The 16356-nt window shown below is 46.4% G+C and overlaps 1 protein-coding gene across 1 annotated transcript in view; it reads left to right on the plus strand.

The window, feature by feature from the left end:
• The window catches only part of iglon5 (IgLON family member 5), a 206592-nt gene extending 198312 nt beyond the window's left edge, over positions 1-8280 (plus strand). The window contains exons 5-8 of the mRNA XM_042107150.1: positions 926-1057; positions 2587-2710; positions 3605-3756; positions 7880-8280. Coding sequence (XP_041963084.1) covers positions 926-1057; positions 2587-2710; positions 3605-3756; positions 7880-7980 — 509 coding nt within the window. The 3' untranslated portion in view covers positions 7981-8280. The remainder of the gene's footprint in view (positions 1-925; positions 1058-2586; positions 2711-3604; positions 3757-7879) is intronic.
• The last annotated feature ends 8076 nt before the right edge of the window (positions 8281-16356 follow it).

The raw sequence follows: 16356 nt of genomic DNA on the forward strand, positions 1-16356 counted from the left end.
CTCTCCCTCTCTCTCTCTCTCTTTCTCTCTCTCTCTCTGTCTCTCCCTCTCTCTCTCTCTCTTTCTCTCCCTCTCTCTCTCTCTCTCTCTCTCTCTCTGTCTCAATTCCTCTGTCTGTTGTTTTGTTCGTGTTTAATCTTTTCCGAGGCGCTGTCTTTCTGTCGCTGCCAAAGCCTTCAATTCCCTGCCTGGCCCAGGCACAACGCAACCCTGCAAGAGGCACTTGCAGTTCAAACCGCCACCCACTGGCCGTCACATATCAACTCGTTCAGGCTGTAAACACCACATGTGCCGCCACAGACATGGTGTGACCACACAAGACTTTTAACAAGCCTTTTAATTATTCATGATTATAATCTCTTCTGCACAGACCCTGATCCATGTTGCATTATGTATGAAGATAAATACTGCGCATCAGAAAGCAACCAGTGACCCAGAAGGACACCAAAAACAGGGAGAAATCAGTGTAGTACTACACTTACAAAACAGGGAGAAATCAGTGCAGTACTACACTTACAAAACAGGGAGAAATCAGTGCAGTACTACAGTTACAAAACAGGGAGAAATCAGTGCAGTACTACACTTACAAAACAGGGAGAAATGGACTTAAGGAACGTCTGTGTAGATGCAGTGGAGAAGTTAGGCAGTGTGTGTGTGTGTGTGTGTGTGTGTGTGTGTGTGTGTGTGTGTGAGTGTGTGTGTGTGTGTGTGTGTGTGTGTGTGAGTGTGTGTGTGTGTGTTAGTGTGACACTGAGAGAGAGAGCATGCATGCAGTGTGTGTGTTAGTGTGACACTGGACACCTTGCCAAGGACACCTTGCCCTTGCGCCCCTACCCAGATGTGTGTGTGTGTGTGTGTGTGTGTGTGTGTGTGTGTGTGTGTGTGTACGCGTCTGTCTTGACCTTGCCCTTGCGCCCCTACCCAGATGGCCTGATGAGTGAGGGCGAGTTCCTGGACATCACAGAGATCAAGCGGAACCAGGCCGAGGACTTTGAGTGCATCACCAGCAACGGGGTGCTCCAGCCTGACGTGCGGCACGTCAGGGTCGTTGTCAACTGTGAGTCCTCGCCCAAACAAGCACGCGTGCACACACACATGTCCTTATAATGCACGCTTACAAACACACACATGTGTCCTTATAATGCACGCTTACAAACACCTATGTGCTCAGGGTGTACAGGTAATCATACGTGCACACACATTTGTCCTTATAATGCGCGCTTACAAACACACACATTTGTCTTATAATGCGCGCTTACAAACACACACATTTGTCTTATAATGCGCGCTTACAAACACACACATGTGTCCTTATAATGCACGCTTACAAACACATATGTGCTCAGGGTGTACAGGTAATCATACGTGCACACACACGTGTCCTTATAATGCACGCTTACAAACACACACATGTGTCCTTATAATGCGCGCTTACAAACACCTATGTGCTCAGGGTGTACAGGTAATCATACGTGCACACACATTTGTCCTTATAATGCACGCTTACAAACACACACATGTGTCCTTATAATGCGCGCTTACAAACACCTATGTGCTCAGGGTGTACAGGTAATCATACGTGCACACACATTTGTCCTTATAATGCGCGCTTACAAACACGCACATTTGTCTTATAATGCACGCTTACAAACACATATGTGCTCAGGGTGTACAGGTAATCATACGTGCACACACATTTGTCCTTATAATGCGCGCTTACAAACACACACATTTGTCCTTATAATGCACGCTTACAAACACACACATTTGTCCTTATAATGTTTGCTTACAAACACACACATTTGTCCTTATAATGCGCGCTTACAAACTCATATGCGCCCATGATGTGCATCTATTGTAATATATTTATAGGTGCACAGGTAATCACACATGCATGCACACTTTGACTTATATGCATACTGTACATACAAAAATGCATAAACTCATATGGAAACACAGTACAATCAAGGATGTACATACATACATACATCTTATGTATACAGTCTATTACACAAATAAGTCAATATTTATTTATCCATACTGTAAATACACATACTTCCTCATATCTTCCTCATACACCTCTGTGAACACAGAGCCCAGGGGAAGCAGGCGGTGCAGGGGGCTCATCCCGGCATACCAATGAGCCCCTGCTTGGCATGCCATGCAGCTCTTCTGCCCCGAAAGACCCATTAATATGACATGAGTGTCTGTATGATATTCTCCCTCTCTGTCACTCCAGCAACAAACACATATGTCGGTTGCACTGACTGCACGCCCAAGACCTGAATACCAAAGCCCAGTTTTCAGTTCATATTAATCCCTACTGACCTTGAGCGGGACCGGCAGGGGCTAGTGATGGAATGGTCCAGAATTAGCTCAGAAAAGCATCTGTGTGTAGTCATTGTAGTGCAACAATGAAATTAATTGTGCCAGTGTTCATGTTTGTTTTGTAGACAAATAATAATCAGAACGATGTTTCTTCAACAATAATAATAGAGGCAATCACTCCATCCTTCCTCCTTGGCCTGTATAACTGGATCTCTCTCCTCTTTCTCTTTCCTTCTCTTTCCCTCACTCTCTCTCCAGACCCTCCCACCATCACAGACGTGAAGAATCTCAGTTCGGCTCAGCTTGGGAAGACTGCCCTGCTCCGCTGTGAGGCCATGGCTGTGCCGACCGCCACCTTTGAGTGGTACAAGGATGACCACAGGTCAGTGGGGGGTCAGCACAGGTGGCTTAGTTGTGTTACGTAAGGGACAAAAGCTCTGGTAGCAAGCACCAACCCTGATTAGAACAAATCTCCCCAGGAAAACCTTTCCCCCACTGGCTGCTCTACACAGATATACTACGGGTGACTGAAGGAGAGATATAGCGTGACTGTAGAAGAGAGAGGGAGAAGGAGAGATATAGCATGAAGGAGGGAGGGCAAAATGAGATGGCTACGTTTCAAAACAGGTCCAATAACTCTGTGAATTAAACATCAGTCGCTCCCCTGACTGCTCAACGCCAGAGGGAGGTGAGAAACAAGATGAGCACCCAGGCAGAAGTCTTCCTCTTCCTCCTCCTCTTCCTCTCAGAGGGCCAGAAGAGGGAGAGGGGGTCTGATGGAATGATTTCTGATTTCTTTCCCTTTTCCCCTCCTCCTCCTCCCCTTCATCCTCCTCCTCCTCCCCTTCATCCTCCTCCTCCCCCTCCCCTTCATCCTCCTCCTCTCCTCCTCCTCCTCCTCCTCTTCATCCTCCTCCTCTCCTCCTCCTCCTCCTCCTCCTCCTCCCCTTCATCCTCCTCCTCTTCCCCTTCATCCTCCTCCTCCTCCCCTTCATCCTCCTCCTCCTCCTCCTCCTCCTCCCCTTCATCCTCCTCCTCTCCTCCTCCTCCTCCTCCCCTTCATCCTCCCCTTCATCCTCCTCTCCTCCTCCTCCTCCTCCCCTTCATCCTCCTCCTCCTCATCCTCCTCCTCCTCCTCTTCCCCTTCATCCTCCTCCTCCTCCTCCTCCCCTTCATCCTCCTCCTCCTCCTCCTCCTCCTCCTCCTCTTCCCCTTCATCCTCCTCCTCCTCCTCCTCCTCCTCCTCCCCTTCATCCTCCTCCTCCTCCTCCTGCAGACCTTTAGAAAGTGACAGTACCCTCCGGATCAAGAACGAGAAGACGCGTTCGCTGCTCCTCTTCACCAACGTGACGGAGAAGCACTACGGCAACTACACCTGCTTCGCCTCCAACCGCCTGGGGGCCTCCAACGCCAGCATGCTACTACTGCGTGAGTCCCTCAGGGCCATATGGCACACACACACCTGCCAAAAACACACCATGGCACACACACCGAGACCTGGGGCGCCCCGAAATATCACACAAATACACATGGCTGCTAGACATTAAAAACCTCATTTACACTGACCAACAGTAAACAATCTGATTGGTCCTTACTCCAATCAGTCTATTGGCCCTTTTTATAATTACATTTGCATGTTCTTGTCTGTAAGGATTAATATTTTTTTGGGGTGATTTCATTTGAATAGTCATTTTTATTCCCACTGCTTTCGTGCTGTTTTATGACTTGGAGATAATATAATGAGCTCACTGACATGCAATTTCTCACTGAACAACTGAATACAATTTCACTGAACAACAGCGAGGTTTAAACAGCCAGAAAATATTTAAGACAAAATCACATTTACTTGATTTGTTACTCACTTTTCCTGGTCAATCCGTGCCAAAAAGTACCATGATAATTGCTTGCCGGAATATTAACACTCACTTGTCCTTAATAAAAACAAATGAAGACAAAGTGTTTTATTCAGGAAGAGAAAATTAACTTCTTTGCAGTTTTGTAGTCCATTAGACCTTATTAACTGACTTCTTACTTTCATACCAAGTGGATGTTGTTAGTTTGTTGTCAACATTGATGTTTCTGTTGCTAAGACAATTAAGTATTACTGGCCCGTACTTAGAAAATATGTTTTCTGCCTACTACAGAATAAATGAAATGTACAAAGTTTGTTGGAACGAAGGATTGCATACAAATCATTTTGATTTGATTGCATCTTGAATTCAGTCCAAGTTCTCCCAAATACCCAGCCTGGGTAGCTGAAGGGATTATAGTTGCTGAAGAATTACCTGAAGAAGTAAAGAAAATCATCATAATTCTGTAATCACCATGGTAATCTTTTACCATATTTCTCTAAAATTGATTGAGGGAATGAACCACAGTGGTCTATTCCTCTACATCCATACATGCTTTTTATCAATAGCATTCAACTCATATGGCATCTTATCATATCTACTGTACAGTATACAGCATATATAGACTTTAAATGGTAGCCAGTACTCTGTGTAGGATTCATTTGAGGATATGTTAAATTGTGTCCTCTTAATTTCTACTCCAGCACTGTTTGATTTGGAAAAGCCAATTACCAGCCTTTGTTTTCTGATGTTGATCATTTCATTCAAAAATACATACACCATCTGTTCCATTTTTGTTTTTTCAGTTTTTGATATCAGTCTTGCACATGTATGTGCATTTGTGTACAGAAAACGTCTCCATCATCATCATAATATACCATCTGTAGCTCTTATTCTTCTCTTCAGTGTAAACTCTGTCATCTCTGGCTATAATTTAGCCAAAGTAGATGAGAATTACATTTAGTATTACCACTCCACTCACAGTGTGCTGTAAAATTGTTATTAAGATACATCTCTGTGCTGTCTCATTCAAATAGTCAGCACATTATTCTTCCGCTGGCAGCCCTTCCTCTGTGCCACTGTTTGTTTGTTGCTTGGACTTTCATCCATGCTTCTTTCATTGGGCTACATGCCTTAAATAGGCCAATTAAGGCAATATAATGTGTAGTTAGTTCAGTACTTCTTCTGTCCCTCTCACACTCCATTAGCTTCTCTTCTCCACCACGCCACTACTCCTCTATTCTCCCTCTCTCTCCCTCTCTCTCTCTCTCTCTCTCTCTCTCTCTGAGAACACATTACCATCTTAAGTGAGTGCTTCATCTCTCCCACTCTTCCTCCCTCGCGCTCGCGTTTGCTCATTCGCTCTCATTATCTCCATGAGACTGTGGCGTTTGCTCATTCGCTCTCATTATCTCCATGAGACTGTGACGTTTGCTCATTTGCTCTCATTATCTCCATGAGACTGTGGCGTTTGCTCATTTGCTCTCATTATCTCCATGAGACTGTGGCGTTTGCTCATTCGCTCTCATTATCTCCATGAGACTGTGGCGGATGAGTCAAGCGCGGTAACAGCTCCCGTACATCTCCTCCCTCCATCTCTCCCTCCTGCCTCCATCTTTCTTCTCTCCATCATCCCTATCTCCTCCCCTCTCCGTCGCGTCCTGGGCGCTGTCTCGTCCCTACCTTTTCTCTCCCACTATGAGTCTCTAATGTTGCACCTGCTTTCTTCTCTGCCATCGGGGTCTGATTATTTTTGTCTTTGTTTACCTTTGTTTATGTTTATAACAGAGTGACCTGCGCTCACCTCGGCTAGCATCAAAGGCTATGTAATCTCACTTGTTTTTTTGTTTGTTTTTTCTTTTCTTTCTGTTTATTTGGCACGTCCATGTGTGTGTCATCAATGTGTGTGTCCATGTGTGTGTGTCCTCATGTCCATGTGTGTGTCCTCATGTGTGTGTCCTCCATGTCCATGTGTGTGTCCTCCATGTGTGTGTCCTCCATGTGTGTGTCATCATGTCCATGTGTGTGTCCTCATGTGTGTGTCCTCAATGTGTCTGTCCTCCATGTGTGTGTCCTCATGTGTGTGTGTCCTCCATGTCCATGTGTGTGTGTCCTCATGTGTGTGTGTCCTCATGTCCATGTGTGTGTCCTCCATGTCCATGTGTGTGTCCATGTGTTTGTCATCATGTCCATGTGTGTGTCCTCATGTGTGTGTCCTCCATGTGTGTGTCATCATGTCCATGTGTGTGTCCTCATGTGTGTGTCCTCAATGTGTCTGTCCTCCATGTGTGTGTCCTCATGTGTGTGTCCTCCATGTGTGTGTCCTCCATGTCCATGTGTGTGTGTCCTCATGTGTGTGTGTGTGTCCTCATGTCCATGTGTGTGTCCTCCATGTCCATGTGTGTGTCCATGTGTTTGTCATCATGTCCATGTGTGTGTCCTCATGTGTGTGTCCTCAATGTGTCTGTCCTCCATGTGTGTGTCCTCATGTGTGTGTGTCCTCATGTGTGTGTCCTCCATGTCTGTGTCCATGTGTGTGTGTCCTCATGTCCATGTGTGTGTCCTCCATGTCCATGTGTGTGTGTCCTCCATGTCCATGTGTGTGTCCTCCATGTCCATGTGTGTGTCCATGTGTTTGTCCTCATGTGTGTGTCCTCCATGTGTGTGTCATCATGTCCATGTGTGTGTCCTCATGTGTGTGTCCTCAATGTGTCTGTCATCCATGTGTGTGTCCTCATGTGTGTGTGTCCTCGTGTGTGTCCTCCATGTGTGTGTCCTCCATGTCTGTGTCCATGTGTGTGTGTCCTCATGTCCATGTGTGTGTCCTCCATGTCCATGTGTGTGTGTCCTCATGTGTGTGTCCTCATGTGTGTGTGTCCTCATGTCCCTGTGTCTGTCCTCATGTCCATGTGTGTGTCCTCATGTGTGTGTCCTCATGTGTGTGTGTCCTCATGTCCCTGTGTGTGTCCTCATGTCCATGTGTGTGTCCATGTGTGTGTCCTCCATGTCCATGTGTGTGTCCATGTGTTTGTCCTCATGTGTGTGTCCTCCATGTGTGTGTCCTCCATGTGTGTGTCCTCATGTCCATGTGTGTGTCCTCATGTCCATGTGTGTGTCCTCAACAGCCTGTCTGTTGTCACCGATACGATTTACTAAAATGCCCCGTCCTCCCAGGGTCTTGTGTTCTTGTCTGGGTTTCCATTTTCTCCATTCAGTACTCTTCTCTCACATTATCTCCCTCTTCTTCTTCATCTTTATCTCTGCCACTCTCTATCTCTCTTCTTGCCCTCTCTCTCCCTCTCTCCCTCTCTCTCTATCTCTCTCTTCTTGCCCCCCCTTTCTCTCTGTCTCTCTCTCTATCTCTCTCTTCTTGCCCTCTCTCTCTCTCTGTCTCTCTCTCTTTCTTTCATTTTAGGCTGCTTTGTAACTCCCTGCTTTCTCTGGCTTCGACTGACTCTGAATTAATCATGGAGGGTCTTCATTGACATCTTGGGTCTTGTTCTGTCGTACTTTTTCTGTGGACCCCTCCCTCGCCCTCTGACTCAATGTTTTGCTTTCTGACTATTTGCTTCCTTTCTTTGCATTGTCAGCTCCAGCTCATCTTTTTTCCGCCCGCAATCTGTCTCTCTTTCACTCTTTTCTCTCTCGCTCTCTCCCCCTCTTCCCCTGGTAACGGCCGCTCTGTCTGTTCATATCTGCAGGACCAGAGGCGGCGTACAGCGGAGGCGTTTCAGACGGGAGCCGTGTGAATGGCCTGGGCCTTTGGCTAGGCCTGTCCGCATGTGCACTCCTGAAAGCCTAGAGCCTGTCTCATCTCTCCCACTCCCCCTACCGACAATGTGAGGAAAGGGAGAAGAGAAGGCGAGGATGATGATGAAAATGAAGATGGTGATGATGAAGATGGCTAAGAAGAAGAAGAAGAAGATGATGATGATGATGATGAAGGAGTCTTTAATTATGAACCCATCACTGTGAACAAAAAGAATTATGCATTAAGTCCAGGAGCCATCGCTGCATCACACAGCAAATCCATCCTCTCCCTCTCCCTCTTTCTCTCTCTCTCTCTCTCTCTCTCTCTCTCTCTCTCTCTCTCTCTCTCCCTCTCTTTCTCTCTCTCTCCCTCTCTCCCTCTCTTTCTCTCTCTCTCCCTCTCTCTCTCTCTCTCTCTCTCTCTCTCTCCCTCTCTCTCTCTCCCTCTCTCCCTCTCTTTCTCTCTCTCTCCTCTCTCTCTCTCTCTCTCTCTCCCTCTCTCTCTCTCCCTCTCTCTTTCTCTCTCTCTCCCTCTCTCTCTCTCTCTCTCTCTCTCTCTCTCTTTCTTCTCCTACATCTTCCTTGTCTTTTCCTGTTTAGTCTGTTCCATCTTCACATCATCTTCAGCTTTTCACCAGGCTCTGTTACGTGTTCATAATGAAGGTCAACCGGATATAATAATAATAATAATAATAATAATAATAATAATAATAATAATAATAATGATAAAAGTAAGTAGCTTCAGCTCATTCACTCTACGTATGTGCATTAAGATGATTTTCCATTGAAGCTGATGTTAGTACCAGGGCCAGGTGATGGTGGTGATGGTGAAGATGATAATAATAAACCTTGTCAGAGATGTCAGAGGTCACTCATCAGCAGAGCCTGGTGACCTTTTGCCCACTGCGCAGCATGTAAAATATTTGGATGGTGCCCCCTCTGGGCACTCTTGATACTGCTGCTACGAATGATGTCAATACACACACCACATTCAGCATCCATCCTATTCTCTCCATCCATGACAGACCGACCATGGGACAGCGGCCATCTTTATGTTCTACATCTTTCCGTCCAGTCCACACCTTCATTCCTCTCACCCCATACTCATCCCTCCACCTATCAGAGTCGTCCCAGTGTAAATATGCAGCACAGAGGCCAATGTCACAGTCCCCACATTGGGCTCATTTCTAAGGAAACAAAAGTCAGAACAAAAAAAAAACACAAGATACAACAAAAAAATATTTGACCCATAATCCAATCTGTCTGAGTAGCTCTTGACCAGGAGGAAGTGTGTTAAGTGTCGCCTACTTTGAGTGCAGCCTTTATCCTTCTCCTCTGTCTCGCTTGTGGATAGCATGTACCGGCTAGAGATGTCCCCTGTTGTGACCCCTTTCAGTCTCCCTCCTCCTCCCAGCCCTGCACTGTGTACGTACCCCCCCTCCCAGGCCCCCAGCCCTGCACTGTGTACGTACCCCCCCTCCCTGCAAGGCTAATTGCTTTTACTTTTTTGGTGTTAATACTTGATCAATAATGAAGAAGTGACTACGTACTTAACTAAACATGGTAACAGTCAAATTCACGTGGCGAAATATATCTTCTGTAAACCGACAGTGCTGATTACTGGTTGCTTGCGCAAAAATCTTTTCATACGTTGCTCTGGAAAAAAACAACAACAACAACAAAATTGCTCATTAAATCAGAAAAATAAGATTTTTTTTATAACCCCCAAAGTGACTCTACCATGTCACGATGAGCTTTGTTTAAAAACAGAATTTGAAGGAGTCCTCTCATCCAAAAACGAGCAATCAGTGAACTGTAATTTAATTTATAATGTCTATGTCCTCAATATTTTCCATGCTGTTGCCCGTATCTGATGTAGGTTAAACTACTTCATTCAACCATACTGTAATATGTTTATATACAAAGCGGTAGATCAGCCGAAACCCTCTCCACACAGAAGCGAAATAAACCCAGTGAAAGATTGGGCTGGGGGTTACATAAAGCCGTAATTAGCAATTACCTCTGATTCACTAAGCAAGGGGACCGTCGCGTCGCGCCCCCCCTCTGATTCACTAAGCAAGGGGACAGTCGCGCCCGCCCCCCCCCTCTCTCCAGCCGGCAGGAGACAGAACTCATAAATCAAACTCAATCCTGGCATTGACAGGATCCTCTTCAAGGACAACTCCCCCTTGCCTCACCATGTTTAGTGTTAGCCACGCACACAGGGCCATTGTGGGCTAATTAGCATTTTTGCACAGAAAGGTCTGTGCTTAAAGCGAAGTGTGGTCGGGTACGGCAGTTTGCGTGAATGTGCACCTACTCTGGGCATGCAGGCCCCGCCCCTCCCCTCTGACGCATGTAAGGGATAAAATATAGTCAATGGAGCTTCTACTAGCATTGTGAAGAGCCGTATAATAAGCATATATATGCCTCCACAGGATGAGCTGAGAAGAAGGGTATCCATTCACAGGAATGAGTAAACCAATGAATAACATCATTCGATCTTGTATATAGCTCACCCTCTGAACCCACCTGTTTGATTTAGCTTAACTTTTCATATGTTAAAACCAGCAATAACCCCTGAACGCAAAAGCAGATATTGGTTTTAGGTCCTCTAAATGGAATGTAAAGTACAAATAAAACTATAACTGTAGTGATTTTTTAAAAGAATGCCAGAAGCTCTCAAACAGATCAATGATTGTGTACTGTATAAAACCAGTGGTGCCCTCATGTGTATTGGTAATGTTTGCTTGAAGCCTTTGGAAGTAATTTGCAAAGACATGTCTCTGAAGGCATTGAACGTGTGTCTCTGCATGGACATGTGAATCCAGTGTGGGGGAGAAGGAGCCTGTATGAGTCTATGTGTGTCTCCATAGCCTCGTGCTGCCACCGTGCAATCGTGAAATCTCTTCTAGTTGTAGTGAATCCAGACTAAAGGGCAACAACATATGCATTCCTCCCCCTCGCGCTCTACTTATGGAAGCCCACAAGACACCTATGGGTTCAGTTTTTAAGCACAATACCTGGAGTTGTGGTCAGCGGGTCATTTCCTGTCATTTGTTTGTATCGTTTCTTATGCTACTCGTTTGCTTCATCCTTCCACTCAGCTGCCTGTCTTCTCCACTCTCGCGCCATCTTCACATGTCAACATCAAAGATGAATTGTCAAGTATAAACATCTCTGTGTACATATTCTCTCTTCAGAGGAGAAAAAAAGAACAAGAACAAATCAAAATGAAAAAGAAAAACATGTCATGTTCCTCAATGTGGGTCTAAAAAAAGCATGTAAATGTTTGTTATGGGTGGATTTAAAAAAAAGAAAAAAAACAACAAAAAAAGAACTGAAAAAGTCCTGAGTATTGTGTATGGGCCAGAGTGGGGTGTGTGTTTTAAATGTGGACGTTTTGGGGCTTTGTTGTTGTTTTTTGTTTCTTTCCTTTCATTTTGTTTTCTTTTTTCCCCCTTATGACCCCTCTTGTAAAAGAAGCCGATTTGAGTATCACCATAAGATTCCCCCATCAGCAGACTTGACAGAGGCACACCTCCCAGGGAAGGCAACTCAGTACACTGCAGGGTCAGATCTGGTGTGGGTCAGGGTCCGGGGGGGTGTCCAGAAAGTTCCAGAAGGATCCAGCTGCAAGCTGTCTGAGAGGGCTGGCTGCACATCATCGTCACTTCTTGCTTCATGTTAGTTTCCGAAATTGGGAAATTGGGAGTGTCGCTGTGTCTGCCTATAACTGCTTCTCCCAGCCAAGAGAGGGACAGTGGGCCAGGGGGACATGGGCAGAGCTTGACCAGTGAACCCCCACAGACATGTGGCTCCATCCATCCATCTCTTCTGTCTAGCGGGGCAACATACGTCCTCCTCGACATCAGTCTGTCATGATAAGTGTAATAACACCATGACGCATGGAAGTACAGTAGTATGCACAGTGATGTTTATATGTGCCAAGGTGACAATCAGTTGGTGACAAATCAATGTGAACTGCAGTCATACAAAGCCTCCCTGAACAGAAGAAGTGAAATTGATGATGTTAATGTCAAAACATCATCATCGTTATTATTATTATTATTATTATTACTAAATGTATCATGACAAACATTCATTTGTTAACTAAACATTACACAGTAGGGAATCTGCATGCCAGTAGGTAGACTGAGTTCTCTGCTGTCACCACAGAGAGATGCTGTGTCACACCATTAATTTGTACATATTGAAATTCCTTAAAATAATATTGTTTACATATTTTTTTATGAAAGAGAAAACACTATTTGACCTTTCTGTAAGTTTTCTGAAAGATTGCAACAATAACTAGATTTAGGGAGACATAGTTATTATTGGATACTTAGCATATAGATGTAGTAATTTATTGTTTTTTACTCATGATTCAAGGTTTGTGCCGAGGCAAGTCACCACATGGTCCTCATCTATTTCTGTGTGAGCAGACAAATCTGACTCAGTTTTAAATGCAACACAGAATCAATACTCTATCGAATCTTGAAATAGAGTAATTTATCCTGGGGCCTGCACTACAATGGCCCAATGACTGAATTAGTTCTGGAGTGGTCTGTCCAGCCACAGCTTAGAGATTGATATTCCGCTGACCAGCTTAGAGATAGATATTCCGCTGAGCAGCAAGCAAAAGCCAGTAATTGCACCAAATGAGCATGTAACGCTGACTTTGTAAAAATGAGGTTTTAAACTGCAAAGAGGAAAAGCACCTCCACACATTCTAATTAACAGCTAGATATTGTGGATCTTTTTAAGTGAGGAGTCTTAGCCTTTAGTGACAAGTTATGAAATGCAATATTTTACTGAGTAAATTATACTAATGTTTGAGGATTGATTGACATAAAGCAAGTGTTATTTTTAAAACCAATGCCTATGGATACTGTGTATCCAAAGGTTGATGTCTGAGAACTCACAAGTGAACTCAAAGCATAAACATTACTATGTGTGAGAATCAAAGTATTAATAGTTACACAGTCAGTTGATTGGGCAGTCGCACATCAGCTTGAAGGACTTACAGGATCTAACATGCACTTTGATTATTGTAACTGTAGTTAGTGAACTAGGTCTTACATAGGTAGTGATAGATAGATAGATAGATAGATAGATAGATAGATAGAGAAAAAAGGGTGAGAAAACAACGCAAACATATGGTTGGAAAAATATAGATCTATGAGTCTGCTGTGTGTTACCTGCTAACTGCTGTGTGTTACCTGCACAGCAGACAGTTGACTGCTAAATGATCACCCACTCCACCATCAGGTCTGGTTCTCTACAGAGCCGCACTGCTGAATGTTGCAGATGGCCTCCATCAATGACCTGTCTCTCACAACAGCAGGTACCAGGCTCCCCAAGCCATTACTATCACAGCGGGGCAGAAACTATCCACCACCAATCAGACCAAACAATAAGGCCCCATCTACCGCCCCCACCCACACCCACACCTCCCTCTCTCCCTACCACACCTCCCCCTCTCTCCCTCCCACACCTCCCCCTCCCTACCACACCTCCCCCTCCCTACCACACCTCCCCCTCTCTCCCTCCCACACCTCCCCCTCCCTCTCTCCCTACCACACCTCCCCCTCCCTCTCTCCCTACCACACCTCCCCCTCCCTCTCTCCCTACCACACCTCCCCCTCCCTACCACACCTCCCCCTCTCTCCCACCCACACCTCCCCCTCCCTCTCTCCCTACCACACCTCCCCCTCTCTCCCTCCCACACCTCCCCCTCCCTCTCTCCCTACCACACCTCCCCCTCTCTCCCTCCCACACCTCCCCCTCCCTCTCTCCCACCCACACCTCCCCCTCCCTACCACACCTCCCCCTCTCTCCCACCCACACCTCCCCCTCCCTCCCTCCCTACCACACCTCCCCCTCTCTCCCTCCCACACCTCCCCCTCCCTACCACACCTCCTCCTCCCCCTCCCTACCACACCTCCCCTCCCTACCACACCTCCTCCTCCCCCTCCCTACCACACCTCCCCCTCTCTCCCTCCCACACCTCTCCCTCCCTACCACACCTCCCCCTCCCTCCCTCCCACACCTCCCCCTCCCTACCACACCTCCCCCTCCCTACCACACCTCCTCCTCCTCCTCCCTACCACACCTCCCCCTCTCTCCCTCCCACACCTCTCCCTCCCTACCTCCCACACCTCCCCCTCCCTACCACACCTCCTCCTCCCCCTCCCTACCACACCTCCCCCTCTCTCCCTCCCACACCTCCCCCTCTCTCCCTACCACACCTCCCCCTCTCTACCACACCTCCCCCTCCCTCTCTCCCTACCACACCTCCCCCTCTCTCCCTCCCACACCTCCCCCTCCCTACCACACCTCCCCCTCCCTACCACACCTCCTCCTCCTCCTCCCTACCACACCTCCTCCTCCCTACCACACCTCCTCCTCCTCCTCCCTACCACGCCTCCTCCTCCTCCCTCTCTCCCTCCCACACCTCCTCCTCCCTCGCTGCCTCCCTTCCGTTTCAATGTCAATGATGCGAGAGACACAGTCTAGCCACGGCACTCCTAACTTATCCTCATCTCTGCCTGTCAATCACAGGCTAGCCTACAGCTGCTTCCACAGTAAGGGAGCTTTTAGGTTTCCTCTGAAGCTCTGTAGTTCTTTTACATGCAAACTGTCACTCAAGTCACCAGTTGAGATCAGTGCAGCAGGTCAGACATGCCCATTTCTCCCCCGGACGACCTTTGACCTCTTGACCCCTCCTCCCCATTGCCTCTCTCCTTAGCCCAGATCGAAAAACCTGACTGACCCTTCACATTCCTTTCCATCCCTGCCTTACCCTGCCTGTGTGTGTATGTGTGTGTGTGTGCACCAAGCTCCCAGTCTGTGTATGGGTGTGTTTGTTTGTGTCTATGAGAGAGAACGAGTGTGTCAGCATGTTTGCATGTGTGTGCCAGAGAGAGAGAGAGAGAGAGAGAGAGAGCATAGTATGTGTGTGTGTGTGTGTGTGTGTGCAGGGGGGAAGAGAACTAGAGGTCGAGTGCTTTGCATGTTTGTGTCTGTGTGCCCATGAGTGCTGGCCATGAGTGCTGGCCGAATGTTTCTTTTCTCCATGTCCGTCTCCATCACTGGTCATCTTCATTGTGGGCATGTTGAGTTGTAAATGTATTTCAGACTTTTGCTGATTTTTTTGAAACCCTTTTTCTAAGTGTTGGATTTCAGAAAAGATATATAAAGCTAATATATATATATGAATATATAACATCCAAGGAAAACAACCGGACTAAATTACAATGAACACATGTGAGCGTTGTCTTCCACTCCCACTGGTCCTGTGTCGTGCTTCAGTACGCTGATCCACTTGAGTTTCCGTTTTTGTCCCGTTAATGTCCCTTTATTTCCCAGTGTGTAAGAATATTGTCAAAAATTCCATAAAGAGGAGAAAAAAGATAACTTAAATGGACTTTAAAAAAGAACAACAATAAAGCTGAATTTTGTTTTTAACATAACCTGTGTCGACCGTTTTTACTTAATAGCCATACTGCATCAACTCTGGGATGACTTCACTTTGGGGTTTCCAAACTCTGTAGTAGGAGAAGGAAGACTGATGACCAGACACAGGGCTTCCCTCTCCGTGGATATCTGGAATGCATGCACAATCACATCACCTGAGCATGTGCAGACTTTTTCAGCTGGATGTTGCGAAACATTGGCGTTTCCCTCCCAAATAAAATGGTAGTTTTACAGAGTTGCTAAATAAAATGATAGTGTTACAGAGTTGCTAAAACTGGTCTGGCTCAGAAACAGCATTAATGGAGCATGTGTTTTGACATACTCTTTTTAACCACAGCAAGTTCTAAAATAGCCTCCTATGTGTGAATATGGATTTAACTATAATTTTTGTAATATTTACAATAGTCCTGTATAGCAATAGTCCTGTATAGTCCTGTATAGTATAAGTCTGCTTTATCTGTGTTAGAACGAAATATTAAATGACTAAATAAATGGGGGGGGGGGGTGGGGGGGGTTGTGGGGCAGGCAGCAAGAAAAAACTCCAGCAGCAAAACCCCCATGAGTACGTTTATGGCGGTTTAGCTCGTCTCAGTGGCCTCTATGCTGAGCTGAGCTACTGCCGCGCAGCTCAAACAAACACGCCAGTTTCCAGCTCCGCTGCCGACTGCTTGTTGCATCACAACAGGCCTTGCGTGCACACGACCAGCACAAACAACACGCTGCTCGCACACGACCGGCACAAACAACACGCTGCTCGCACACAGAGGACACAAACAACACGCTGCTCGCACACGACCGGCACAAACAACACGCACACAGAGGATCGTGCGCCACGGCGCCGCTTGTTGCTTCTTAATTGCATCATGAGACAAACCAGTTGGCTAATGAGTGGCTTTGAATCGGCAAACTGATGTAATGCATTGTGGGAAAAGTAACAACTTGGGTAGTT

This window comes from Alosa sapidissima, chromosome 10 (assembly GCF_018492685.1).
Source record: "Alosa sapidissima isolate fAloSap1 chromosome 10, fAloSap1.pri, whole genome shotgun sequence".
In the NCBI taxonomy this organism is placed as follows: Eukaryota; Metazoa; Chordata; class Actinopteri; order Clupeiformes; family Clupeidae; genus Alosa; species Alosa sapidissima.